This window comes from Trachinotus anak, unplaced genomic scaffold (genome assembly GCF_046630095.1).
Source record: "Trachinotus anak isolate AG129_WGS33_773 ecotype Australia unplaced genomic scaffold, CSIRO_AGI_Tana_v1 ptg000002l, whole genome shotgun sequence".
Classification (NCBI taxonomy): domain Eukaryota; kingdom Metazoa; phylum Chordata; class Actinopteri; order Carangiformes; family Carangidae; genus Trachinotus; species Trachinotus anak.
In genome coordinates this window covers 23272923-23286437 of record NW_027273853.1, presented here as the reverse complement: position 1 = coordinate 23286437, position 13515 = coordinate 23272923, and the positions used below count along the sequence as shown (strand labels likewise).

The 13515-nt window shown below is 42.5% G+C and overlaps 1 protein-coding gene across 2 annotated transcripts in view; it reads right to left on the bottom strand.

Moving 5' to 3' along the window:
- Nucleotides 1-612: 612 nt before the first annotated feature.
- Nucleotides 613-13515, bottom strand: part of lrrk2 (leucine-rich repeat kinase 2) — a 37573-nt gene continuing 24670 nt past the window's right edge. For both annotated transcript variants that reach the window (XM_071506979.1, XM_071457005.1), the window contains exons 31-52: nt 12943-13161; nt 12658-12859; nt 12276-12364; nt 11482-11669; nt 11248-11402; nt 11005-11151; nt 10657-10848; nt 9868-10014; nt 9582-9694; nt 9295-9485; nt 8816-8976; nt 8453-8623; nt 7356-7456; nt 6892-7110; nt 6595-6788; nt 5450-5522; nt 5104-5294; nt 4620-4772; nt 4257-4483; nt 2627-2695; nt 2401-2533; nt 613-1223 (exon numbers count right to left, since the gene is read on the bottom strand). In XM_071506979.1, the coding sequence (XP_071363080.1) occupies nt 2409-2533; nt 2627-2695; nt 4257-4483; nt 4620-4772; nt 5104-5294; nt 5450-5522; nt 6595-6788; nt 6892-7110; nt 7356-7456; nt 8453-8623; nt 8816-8976; nt 9295-9485; nt 9582-9694; nt 9868-10014; nt 10657-10848; nt 11005-11151; nt 11248-11402; nt 11482-11669; nt 12276-12364; nt 12658-12859; nt 12943-13161 (3327 nt within the window). In that variant the 3' untranslated portion in view covers nt 613-1223; nt 2401-2408. The remainder of the gene's footprint in view (nt 1224-2400; nt 2534-2626; nt 2696-4256; nt 4484-4619; nt 4773-5103; nt 5295-5449; nt 5523-6594; nt 6789-6891; nt 7111-7355; nt 7457-8452; nt 8624-8815; nt 8977-9294; nt 9486-9581; nt 9695-9867; nt 10015-10656; nt 10849-11004; nt 11152-11247; nt 11403-11481; nt 11670-12275; nt 12365-12657; nt 12860-12942; nt 13162-13515) is intronic.

Below are 13515 nucleotides of genomic sequence, written 5' to 3'. Positions count from 1 at the left end.
AAACTCACATTTCTTCTTGACTGGAAAGTAAACAGCTGTTAATGCAAAACTTACACATAGCTCCTTTAGAGTAAAGAAATGTACTGTGGAAAGAATGAAGATGCTGAAAACTGTGGTAAACTATTTAGTAATTTGTATTTGAAAAAGCCTGCAAATCAAATCAAAAAATTTACTTTAAAGGAGCTATTTGTAAGTTTTGCTATTGCTACACAGTCAACATGAGTTCAGCATCAAAATCCATTCCTTTTCTCTTCAAGAGCTGTTTCCAGAGGTGGAAAGCAACGCCACTGTTAACTCTTGTCTCTATTATTACTGCTACTGAAGTTAGCACGCTAACCAGCTAGCCCCAGCCCATCTTGATAGGGACTCACTGTGGCCTCCAATCTACCCTGAAGAAGTAGCAATGCTCAGAGGGCATATTATAAAGACAATGATGGCTGAAGCTCTTGTCAAGCAACCAGCACCACCACCCGCCCCCAGCAAGAAACTACATTCGGTGGCAGAGAAAACTTACAAGTAGCCCCTTTAAGTACTTTTGCTTCACGTCAACGGTCACCTGTGCTCTTTTTGTATATGATGCTCCCAACAACAACATACATACACACAGAGCCATGACAGTACATAAAATAGTATTTACTTTCTTGTTCTGTTTGACTCCATCACAAGCAGTGACTTAAGTAGCATGACATAAAAAAAAAGTGCACAAAGCCGGCAGCATTATGAGGAGTCCAGTGGTCTGTTTACAGCTGTGGAGTGATAGAGCTCACTGGTAAACATGCACACATAGACATGAGAATAAATAATCAAATATACATTTTCAGAGGCTTTTTTCCTTTGGCTTTCTTTCCAGTTTTTTTTTTTTTTTCATCATACTACAGGTAAACAAACATCGGTATTCATTCGGAGCAGGAGGAACAGGAGGTCATCCTGAGCATCTGTGCCGCTCTCAGCTCCGATCACAAATCAGATCATCTGTGTCCCTTTTAGACAAATGTCTCTCTTTGAAAAGGAGAAAGATTGTATTCATCTGATAAAACACGGCACATTATTTCGTAAGTGTGCCTCTTAAAAAAAAAAAAAAATCTTGATTTGTTGAATCAAATTCTTTTGACTGATTAATTGCAACGTGCTCCCCTCATTATGTATGGCTGTCAGAAAATGAGGTAAAACGTCTTCTGACACATCGATCCACCAGAGAGTTGATCCCTTTTGTATAAGCAATTCTGTGAAAAACAAAAAAAAAATGGTGATGTTATTACTGCTACTATTACTACAGCTAATCATTTTGTTAATACAGACATTGACTGATATGCACATAATGTGGCAAATGTATGCAAAATCAAATGTGAACAAAATGAGCGAACTTCATTTGGACCACAGAAATTTGTAGTACGATAAGATGAAAAGATCACATGACAACATAACTTCACTGAAATTTGATAAACAATAATCTTGTACTACAGAGTGCACTTCCTGAAGAGAACGTGCACTGCATGAAAAGGAGGGATATGAACTGAAGCTGTGAACAAAGGAGCAGGTGAAGGAGTAAAAAGAGCAGGAAGAGGAGGAGGAGGAAACGGATGAAAGAAATGAAAGCGCAAAAATGGGCTGAGGTGTTCGCAATGAAAGGAAATGAAATGGTTTGTGTGTAATGGGCTGAAGTGGAGTTCATGTCTTCTGAATTACTGCCAGGAATTTGGGGGTATGAGCTGTTTAATAGGTCATTAGAGCTGATGGGTCAGTTTGTTTTTGGTGGTTAAGGGCTTATCCATTGGTTGCTAAGGCAGTTGTAGGAGGTTGCTATGGTGTGACTAAGTGGATGCTATGCGGTTGCTATAGTGTTGCTAGCTGTTATGTTGCTATAAATTTACATACCATGAAAAACATCTTATCCATATCACCCACCCCTTCAGTACAACAGGTAGTACTATTAGTGGATGGATGGATCCATCTATCCATCCATCTTTATTAAACCTATTGGATTTTTTCCTGTAAAATTAAATGGTCATTAACAAATCTGCAAAAAGCTCATTTAAAGTTAGAAAAACTAACTTTATGCCTTATTTATTCACAATTGTCTACATCAGGTCTGTGCACCAGTCTTGGCAAGCCAAACTCACATCACACTCCAAACCAAACCCATCTGAAATAAAACTGTGAAAGTGAAACAACCAGAACTCATCTAATTATCGCTCCTAGTAAAAAGCTTGTTTTGAGAGCACTGGTTTCAGGGCCTTTGAGGTTAAGGTTGAAAAATGTGAGATAAGATGCAGGGCTCTTCAACACAAGTTTCACTCTTACCACAATCAAAACTGCTATTTTCAAAAGTTATATGGTGCAGCATAGTGATATGAATTGAAATATGGGGTTATGGGGGGAATAAAACAAAGTCACACAAACCTGCAGGTTCAGCTGTGATGAAGCTGCTCTCTCATCTTGGCTGCGATCTGCTCTCTCTTCTCGCAGTGTCTGTTCAGGTCTTTGACCTCCATCGGCAGCGTGCTGTTCCACACCATCAGCACCGACTCCTCGTCTGAGGGCAGAGACAAACACGCACTTCAGACCAACACAGAGAACCTCACACGGCGACACAACTGTGGGACAAACGATCAACCGTCAGACTCACCAAACTGACTCTTGTCTTGTGGGAGTCTTCTGCCCAAAGTCAGCACCACATTCTTCCAGTTTAGTGTTTCTGTTCATTAAAAAATGTAATTACAGAGCTCATTAAGAACAGATGAGCACATGAGAATTACAGCAACAAATCCAGAAAAGAAATCAGGGGATAAAGGAAAACAAACATAATGCACAAAAGAGTGGGCAAACTGTGAGCAGCATGCTGTTTCACAGATTTCTGCACACAAACACCCTGACAGAGCATGAAACCAAAACAAAAGAATACCCCAGCTGTTTAAAACCGTTTTCTTTACTCATTCAGCTTCTTTCCTTTTTGTTTTTATTCACACACTAAATGTCACACGCTGTACATCTGTTATTTACTTTAAGCTCAAATACTTCAAGGGAAACAGCTGCTTCTCCATAAAACGAGAGGAAACACAATTTATAACGATCAACGTAGTTGGGTTAATAAATCAATCCTGAAACTGTTGAACAAAATGAGCAGGAAACCTCATTAAGTCCTTACTCTGAAGTTATTATTAGAAGGCACTGCCTAATGCACTGTGATTATCACCATCTCATATTAAAAAGAACTTATGCTAATTATTTCCTTCATTTTAGTTTCAACAAAGTAATTTTTCTGTACCAAAACACCGTATGTAACTTCTGCCACTAGGGGTAAACAAAAGACGATGTCAAATGGAGTGGGATCATGGGAGCTGTTGTCTTCATCACCATTGTTGTTCAGGAGGTTTTTACCTGAGCCAAATAATCCACAGAGGTCTCTTCCTCTCCAAAACAAACATTTCTTGAGATTATAACCATTAAAAACACAGAATAAAATAGTTTCACATAGTCAGTGTTTCGTCGGCGCTGTACAGCAAACACAGGACGTCAAAGAGGGGTTGGGACCTGAGACTGCCGCTAACCTTCGCTTCCATTCCATTCCATAACTTGTGATCCAGACATTCAGGAGGTTTTGCAGGCAGCTGAATCATCCACAGAGGTTTCCTCCTCTCCAAAACAAATGGACCAGGAGATTAAAATGAGTAGAAACACCAAATAAAGCGGTTTCATTTTAAAAATCAGTGACTTATAGATACTCCTCAGCAGACACAGGATGTCTCAGAGCGGCTGGGAGCTGAGCTGACTCACAATTTACTTGGCTTTTTTCTCTGATAACTTAAGATCAAGATGATGACTAAAATCCTTCATCCGGTTAAAACAGATCTTTATCTTTATCTTTGGTTGAAAACAACCAATGTGTAAAAAAGATAAGTGTGGCCAAATGAAACGGACTGTTACCATGATTAAAGTCACGTATTCCTCTAGGTCTAGGAAACGCTTGGGATACTGTAAATACACAACTTAGGTTTAGTCCTTTTCAGACATTTCAATGTGGAAAGGTTACATTATAACTTTAATATGCAAATTTAGGCAGCATGCTGCTCCAAAATCCAGTGGTATCATGTAGTAGATAACGAGGGCCTGTGGCTTCTGTCACAGTAAATGTCTGTTTGTGCTCTTACATTAAGAACGCATGCCACACAAACACCTTGACAACATATATGTGACCTGCACCTGCGGGACCGTGGTTAATTAACAATAAAACAGACAAATAAAAGCTGAGCACCGACCTATGAGTGTAGAGGCAATGCAGCGGATGGAGTTGCAGCGGGGGCCGATGACCTGCAGCGTCTGGTGTTTGGGGAGCTCCAGCAGCAGCAGGTGGCCCCCTCTGGTGCCGATCCAGAGAGCTGCAGCCGTCTGCACCAGCAGGGCCTTCACTCTGGCCCAGGAGGGAGCCGCCTCGGTGCGCAGCCCCGCCTCGCTGCCCTGCTTGCTCCTGCAGCCGAAGTCATGTCTGCAGGGAGAGGACGTGCGGGCTGTACTGTGGCATCTTTCACTTTCTGTTGATCATTTCCTCTTTTTTTTTGGACACGGTCCCTGAGTCCCTGTCTACATATCAGTCAAAATGGTGTGTCATGTTGTGTGTGTACCTGATGATCTGAGCGCAGTCGATGCAGTCCACCATCCTCTCGCTCCTCTTGTCCCAAACCTCGACTGTCGGCGTCCCGACTTTGCTCAGGTACACGTATTTATCCACAACCATTCGAGACACACAGGCCTCGCCACCCACTGACCGCTGCTGCCTGAGGGGCAAGCGGACACAAACACACACACACACAAACATATTCACAAGTTATTATGCTGAAAATCTACATTATTTATGCATTTATTTATTTATTTTCGGCATTTGTACGCCTTTATTTATAGGACAGTGGAGTCGACTGGCGGCCCGAACCATTCAGCCACTGGGTTGCCCCGAAAATCCACATTTATGACAGACAAGTTCTTCAATTCAGATGATCAAATTTTCACTATGTGCACACTATCATTTCTAACATCAGGCCAGATGTTGCCCTGTCGGCCTGGATCAACTCTGCAAGCTGCCTCACAATCCCCTACACGACCTGGACTCACTGGAAGATGAGGTTTGGTCTGGTGTCGATGGTCCTGCAGACGTCGTAGTCAGCTGTGAAGGACAGGATCCTGGTCCCGCAGCCGGCCCACACAGACCTGCTGTCTAGCGAGTACACCGACTGGCCCAGACACATGACGGGTGTGCTACAGTTTCCCACAGTGACAGTTTTAACTGGCTGGCCCTTTTCATGCTGGAAGGAAGGAAAATGAGAGAAAAATAAAGCTGGACTTCTGGATTCATCACATACATAGTGTTGTAAATTTACAGCAGGGGAGGACACGGATGTCAGGATATCACAAAAGAAAATCATCTTACTTGACCTTTTGCTGAATATCTCATATTTACCTTGAGAACAGAGTCCTCATAAATAGTGAGAACTCCATTTGCTGTTCCAACCAGCAAATAATTCTTCCTTTGGCTGAAAAGAAATAAAAAAGATGAAGATTAGAACATTATTGGGTGATTGTTAATTCAACATAACTATAGTTTCTTCCTCTACATGTGCATAACATACTGTGATAGATACAGGTTTATGCAGATCTTTCCAGATCTAGATTTACAAACAAATGAAATTTAAAGCTAATGCTATATTGCCAAGGTTAGCATTAATTGCTGTTTACTTCCATTTATGGGGGTTTTCTTCTTCAAACAGCCTCCAAATTACAGAAATCAAATAAGGAAAACTGACATGTATGAATATGAAAATGCTGCAGATTATTAGACAGATTTTTACACATATTCATAGACACTTTCTAGCAAGCATTAGTTCCCAGGAAATGTCCGGTGATGGGTCCTTTTACTGTATCCAGATTTTTACTTAAATAAATGGTAAAATTCAGACATATTAGATATAAGGTACTGTGTTTTAAATAGTATCTAATGCTCTAAACTTAATGTAGCTGGATCATCAGTTTGGTTGGGTTTAATAAATATTTGATCAAGATATTTATAAAACTACTGGAAAGGAAGCTGATAAAATAACTGGTTGCACACAGGAAAATCTGCAGGATCTTTACGACAAGCAGGTACTTAAGAAAGCTGAATCCATCCCGTCTTTTCCATCAACAGTTTCAGTTTCTGCAGCCATTGGGTTCCCACCTCAGAATCCCTTCAGCCGAAACAAACAGATTCAAATACTCTTTTATACTCTCTGTCATCTCCCTCCTAAAGTCTAAGAGGAAAAGGTAGATGTTGTTTTAACTGATTGTCTACTAACATACTGTTTCAGTTTTGTTTTTACCAACATAATAATAACAATAATAATAATAATAATAATGTATTAACTTATTGTCCTTCATCTTTTGGTCTTGGTGTTGTATGTATGTAACGATTGGGTTCAGTAGTTGTTGCTGATATTCAAGGTACTGAAAGGATGAATTCCTATGTTTTTTCATGACCCCTCCCTTGCCCCATTCACATGCACTTCAGCTAAGGCAGGGGGTTAAATTCTGCAAGCAGCATCAGCCTTTAGTGTTTTTACAGACACTTACGTTCGGCGAGGGTGCACGTGAAAGTACAGTGAGGTGACGGCATCTGTGACGCTCTGCAGGTGGTGCCAAATCGACACGTCCTGGGTGCTGATGACCACTAGGGAGCCGGACTGCGTGCCCGCCACCAGCCAATCACAAGCCTCGTTGGGGATTTGCACCGTCACCAGACACAGGACGGGACTGGTGTCGATGTCCTGTAGGAGGGAGAGAACTGCTCTGATGCTGCTCAAAGTGCATGTTTGTTATGAGCAAGCTGAACGAGGTGTTTACTCCTCAGGGTAACGGTGCTGTCTATACCTGCGTAGTGACTGTGTTGGTGTCCAGGTCCACTGCAGTGATGGAGCCCACCCTCTGGCTGCTGGTGCTGCTGCCCCCTCCCAGCCAGGCCCTGTGGCTGCTGGATGGACTGTCACTGCTGCCAGAGCTCACTGTGAGGCACTCAGCGTTGAACGCCCGAGGAACCACCAGCTCCCTCATCAGACACAGCATCTCCCCTGAATTCAGCCGATCAAACACCTGCACACACGACAGAAGACAGAGACGTTTGGATTTTTCAACTGTGCGTGAAATGAGCTTGATTGGCTCTGAAATCGTGAAACAAGCTCTAATTAAAACCACTGGGTGCACAGCTGGATTCCAGTGTGCCTGCTCACTTCGGCTTGTCTCCACACTGCCCTGCCCTCGTACCTTTCCATCGTTTTCAATGAAAATTAAAGACCCAGCCCCCTCTGAACACAGTCACACAGTCTTCACACTCTAACCTGGGTGGATGTGGGTCGGTCCTGTGGACTTTCCCTCAGACAGTCCTTCATCAGTGCCTGGAAGCCCGGCCAAGGCGAGCAACCGTAGTGTTTTACTGGATCTGTGTACGAGACAGTGAAGTGAATGCTCTCTGACTCTCAGATATTAGTCTTTATGAATATTCCTAAGCTTGAATATAGTTGGAATTATTTTTTAGATGATACCATAAAATGATAATACAGATTTGATAAAACTACAAAAACTATATATAACCAATGTTATCAAACTCAGTCTCACAAATTTAGCATTTTAGTATTTTGGATATGGCTGAGACAGACAGAATTTGTGCGTTTTGTTCTTTTGAATGAATGTTTAAGATAAAAATGGCTGCTGTGAAATCATGGTTAAAGACAATTCACCACAATTTAAAACACAAGAGCGGAATCATAGTCATAATTCACAAATTGATTAACAGTTGCATTAATATAGACTAATGCAATAAATAGTCAAAATGAATGAATAATAAAGGTAAACACAGCAGTAAACAAGCCTAGACTTTTAATTATGAGCAGTTAAAAATATTATTCAATTAATATGGTTTTTAATAATTATGTATATGATTGTCCTTAATGACGTCATCTAGAGGTCATGCAGCTTCAGAGTGGATCAGTGAAGCATTTTCTGCACCTGGAATTGTGCTTCAGCAACATTACATAACCAGAAACCTGTTTACAATATCAGCAAATTCTAAGTTTAATCTTAATACTGTAATACACAAATAAACCCCTCCCTGCTAAAAGACTCACATCAGTGTATTAAATCAGTGATTCCCAAAGTGGGGTCCAGGAACCCTCTTAAGGACCCTTGGGGGGTTCCCAGAAAAAAAGGGGAATAATTGATTTTCACTATAATTCCACCCATAAGTAAGAAAATGAGAGAAAGTATGAACATTAATTGGTTTCAAACACTTTCTGTAATGAAACATCTAAAAGTAAAGATCTGACCAGAAGGGGGTCAATGGTCTAATCTGTGTCAGTTTAGGGTCCTTGACGTGAAACATTTGAGAAGCACTTTGAACAGTTTACTCCGCAGTAAAAACAAACTCTTGAAAAATTACCTGGCAGCTTCCCCTGAACCGCAACTTCATCAAACTCACTGGGGAACTTCATGCCGTCAGAGATGCGCTCGCCACAGGTCAAGAGGTCGTAGAGCAGGAGGCCGAATGAGAACATATCGGCCTGCTGGTTGTAGATCACGTTGCCCCGGGCAACCTCTGGTGCTCGGAAACCTACATGGAACATGGAAATCAATATAACAGCTTTAGAAACAGACTTAAACTTTTTGTATCTGTGACCAAACTTTACTGATATCGTAAACATAAACAGCTTCACTGCAGATGTTCAGACATTCAGGTCAGACGTGTAATAAGGTGGATGATCTTATCTAATAAGGATCTATAAGCATTGAGGAGGTGTCTGACCTGGAGTGCCCTCTGAGCTTCTCACTCCCATGCTGCAGCAGTACTGAGCGATGCCATAGTCTGTGATCTTAGCGATGATCTCGGAGTCGGTCTTCAGGTTGAACAGAAGCACGTTGTGGGGCTTCAGATCCCGATAGATGATCATGACCGAGTGAAGGTACCTGATCACACAGATCAAGGACCACATGTTTCAGAATTTCAATGTAGTTTAGAGAGGGTGTTTGGTTTTACACAAAGTCTGAATCCTGATGCTGACTTCAGTTAATGATAATGTCAAAATTTTTCACTATGAAAAACTTCTACTTCCTTTTATGTGAAATGACAGAAGCTCTGCACCTAGCCTGCATCAAAATTACACTGTATTGCATCATAATGTCATTTGGATGATAAAAGACTTTGATCACATGTAACTCAAAGTTTGAGGAAATGATCTACTTTCTCAAAATCATTTTTTTCTGAAGAAAAAAACACTGAACTACCTGAGTCCGTCAGCCACCTGCAGGGCGATCCTGTGCTGGAGCTTCTGGTTGAGGCTGCCGTTCTCGTGCTCAAACAGGGAGTCCAACGAGCCACGCAGAGCCAGCTCCATGACCAGGACCTGAGGAGCTGAACCGGCTGCCAGCAGGCCCACCAGGCTGGGGTGACGTAAGCGACCCAACACCGCCAGCTCCTGGAAAAAAAAAAGCCACTCTCTCGTCAATCTACTGACCAGGACACAGTGACTGTCGGGACCTTTTAGTGTCTTATTTTGAAATATCAGTGGTACCTGTCTGAGGAGCCTGTAGATGTAAAGCTCAGATGCGTGCTTATTGAATATCTTCACGGCAACTTCTTCATTTTTGTATACGCCTCGATAGACGGTTCCAAAGCCACCGTCTCCTGTAACCAAATATAAAACATATTCATATATATGATCAACAAAAAATATAGACATCCTGGTCTTTTATCTCAACAGTTTCAGTAATTTAAAAAGTAAATAATAAATAATATATTTAAATAATATAAAAATAAATATATAAATAAATAACATATGTAAATAAAATAAAGCTCACCCAGTCGGTTTTCTTTGGCCATGTCCACATCGAGCTCCTCACCGTCCAGTATTGTTCCTGCGGGCTGGTCACTCAGCACTAAGTCAGGGGCGATCTGAGAGATGGGCAGTGTGCACCGGGGGTCTTCTGGATTCACCAGCAGAAAATCTATGATTGATAATAAATAAAACATTAACATAAAAGATTTCAGATAATGAAAACCATCCATGCGGAATGCATAAAATTAAAGGTCCCATATTTTACACTTTTTAAGTACCAAAAAAACTTTGCATTGTTGTTTTAGATCTCCTATCTCAGGCTCTAGTAACAACAGATCGGTGAGAAAACAGTCAGCCAATCAGAGGAAAGGCTCTGAGCGTCTCTTCTGATTGGCTGTTTTCTGAGTGATTAAATAAAAATATAGCAGATTTCTGGTAAAAACACTCAGAAAAACTAAATCCTGCACGGCTGGATGGTAGGTATAGGTGGGCTGAGCGTGAGGCATGGCTGAGGCTGGTGACTGCAATGTTGTGACATCGCAAAGTTAAGGAAGTAAGGCTCAGTTTCTAAATACAGGCTGTGTGCATTACTCTGTGGACTGAGTACTTTGATACTTTCACAGTATTAATATAGAACCTAGACCTGCTTTATAATCAAAAAAGGCACTTTATACTCACTTTATACAATATGGAACCTTTAAGTGAAACCAGACTCAATGCATTTTGCATCTAATTCTATGGATTTAAAAAGGAAACCTCTTGAATTCATACTGCCAATACAGGTGTTGATCTTATTGTGTGATTTATGTACCATTGTCGAAATAGGTGAAGAGATCCTCCAGCAGGATCTTGCTCCACTCCTGGCCATCCTCAAAGCTGTACAGAGCCCACTTCTTCAGCAGAGCCTCGCCACTGCCGTGCATGTCGGTGTTCAGCAGGCCAGGAAACCATTCCTCCAGCAGCGAGTCGATGTGATCCACAACCTGACCCATTAACACCCGGCCTGAGGGGGGAGAGAGGCAGTGGTGAACATCTGAAAGGGACTGACAGCAGCGCAACTGTCAACACAGATGTCAACATCATCATTGGCAACAGTTCCTTCTAGTTTTTATTCAATGGTTGTGTAGCAAGACTTGAGCTTTTTGAAAAGCTACAGCACCTTTGCGTGAAGAAGGCACAGTTATCCTGACGAAGCTGGAGGGATTCTCCTCCACCGAGGCAGCCTCCACCAGACAGTACGCTTCAGGGGACCAGCTCAGGTAAACGCCTCTCCGCCAGTAGATCCGGTTGGGTCGCACAACTTTGTCTGGACAGGAAACCATGTGAGATAGACTTTATTTGAGTCTGTTAGCAGAATGGCACTGATGAAACAGCGAATGTGTCTCTTGATCATGCACGTCACCTCTTCCACAGAGCAGGTAAGATGAAACCTCCAGGAGGCGGCTGATCTGCCGAGACCAGTAGTCCATGGGGAAGTACGGCATCTCATACAGACGCACAATAACCTCCGAGTTCTCACTGTGAGGCAGCTCGATCACTGGCCTGTGTTTGGACAAACTTGAAAAAAGGAGTGAGTGGTTAGAGACATCTGAACTGCCTTATTTATAATCTTCTCCAGCTGGGAACACGCACGTACTTGCTGGGAACGAGCAGCTGGTCCTCTCCGAACGGCAGCGCGATCTGGAACTTCTCCAGCAGTTTGAAGAACTGCACCAGGTGGCTCTTTGGGAAACATTTGGTCTCAAAAAGAAACTTTTCCACCACCGAGCGCTGAACAACTCCTTTGGGATGCTCCCAGAGGCCACAGCTCTTTAAGGTCAGTTTCTACATAGAGACACAGACAACACATGCATCTTCCAACACAGTCATGTACCTGCATATGAGTGTTAACTGAGGGTCTCTATGTTGCAGAATGGGCCCTCTAGTGGCCATTCTGGAGGTCTACAGTTCTTGGTGACATGGCTGGCTGCATCTCTGAATTAAGGAGTGGCTGTTCAATAGTGAAGCATTAGTGTGAATGATTTATGCACTGTTTTCAGTTGGGGATCTACCTCTGCTGTTTTCAAAGCAACAGCTGGTGTCTGCTTGTATATAATACATAGTCTTCTGGGCATGCTCAGTAGGATATGCAGTTGAATCGCAACAATTTCTTTATAAACAAATATAATGACAAATAGGCTAGACAAATGGGACATTTCAGAAAGTAGTGAGTAGTCCAGTAAAATAATTGTAGTAATAGACAAAACTGTAGGATGCTGTCTTATTTTTCTTATTTTTAGCATCAGTCTTAAGCCCAAAAGAAGATGTGAAAGCTTTGTTGAAGCAGAATCAGCTCAGTTCGCCTGACACAAAACGCATGATTTTGTCTGTGTGTGTGTGTGTGTGTGTGTGTGTGTGTGTGTGTGTGTGTGTGCGTGCAGATGAGGCAACCTGAGAGATGATGTTGCACAGCCACTGCGGGTCGATAAAGTAGAGCTCTTGGAGCTGAAGTGCAGGGTCATCAAAGTGCAGCAGAACGCCTGCAGGGACAAAAATGGAAGGTTTGGTATGGTCAGACATAATTCTCACTGAGTGAATGTAATGTTGAGCCAAAGAGGCAATGATTATATCTAAAGTAAAAAATACACCTGAAACCTGTCAGCCAGCCACAGCATGGTTAAATCTCTATAGCAGAATTACAGTATTTCTTTCTCTACCAGTAACTAAGAATTATTAGGACACTATATTTAAGGTCATCCATTTCTTTCAAAGGAGTTTAAGGCCTGAGTGAATGATGCGGGTTTTCTCTGAAGCAGCCCTGACCCAGACTGACCGGCTTCGCTGAGGAAGTGGACGGCGTGCGGCAGCTCGGCTTCCTCCAGCTGCAGCTGACTCTCCTGGATGAGCTGCAGCAGCTCCTGGTGCCTGATGACGGGGAACTCCGAGGGAACCCTGGCTCTCTCCACGAGGATACGGCGCTCCAGCTCCACGTAGCTGTCTGGAACCAGCTGGCCCATCACAGGCTGGCCCTGGATCTGTGAGGAGGAGAGGTGGTGAGTCAAGACGTACAGTAAGGAAAGGAAAGGAAACATTTAACCCGTTGTTTGTATCCTACTACCTTGAAGCTGGTGGCCTCTCTAGCGATGGCCTTGCGGAGTCTGGCCATGGCATCCGAGTCCTCGCAGATGGAGACCATATGATAGTCTGTGATGGCGGGGAAGCCCTGGTGGTTCAGCAGCTCCTCTCTGATCTTGGTCAGGCAGGCCTGAAGCTGCAGCTCGTCGCTCACATCTGTGTGCGTCCCCACCAGGATGACCGGGGAGAGCGGAGCCACCGCCTGAGGCAAAGAAGGAAAAACTAATCCTTTGAGTTTTAAACATTTTTATTAAAATAAATACATCAAAATATGCGTGCCAACAATATGACACTGCTTTAAGAATTTTGAGAATTTTACTGAAAAACATGATATTTCCAAACGAAGCAGATCACTCCATTATCATGTTGACTCATCAATTTATAAATTAATCAATGTGTGAGAGTAATATCAACTAATTTGCAGAATTTTACTTGAAATTTTTTATTAGACTAAGTTAGTTTAAGACTGTAAGATGGACACTTTTTCATTGGGCTCAATGTGAAGAATAGCTGGTCTACATAACAGTTAACGAGGCTTTACTGAAACAGCACATAC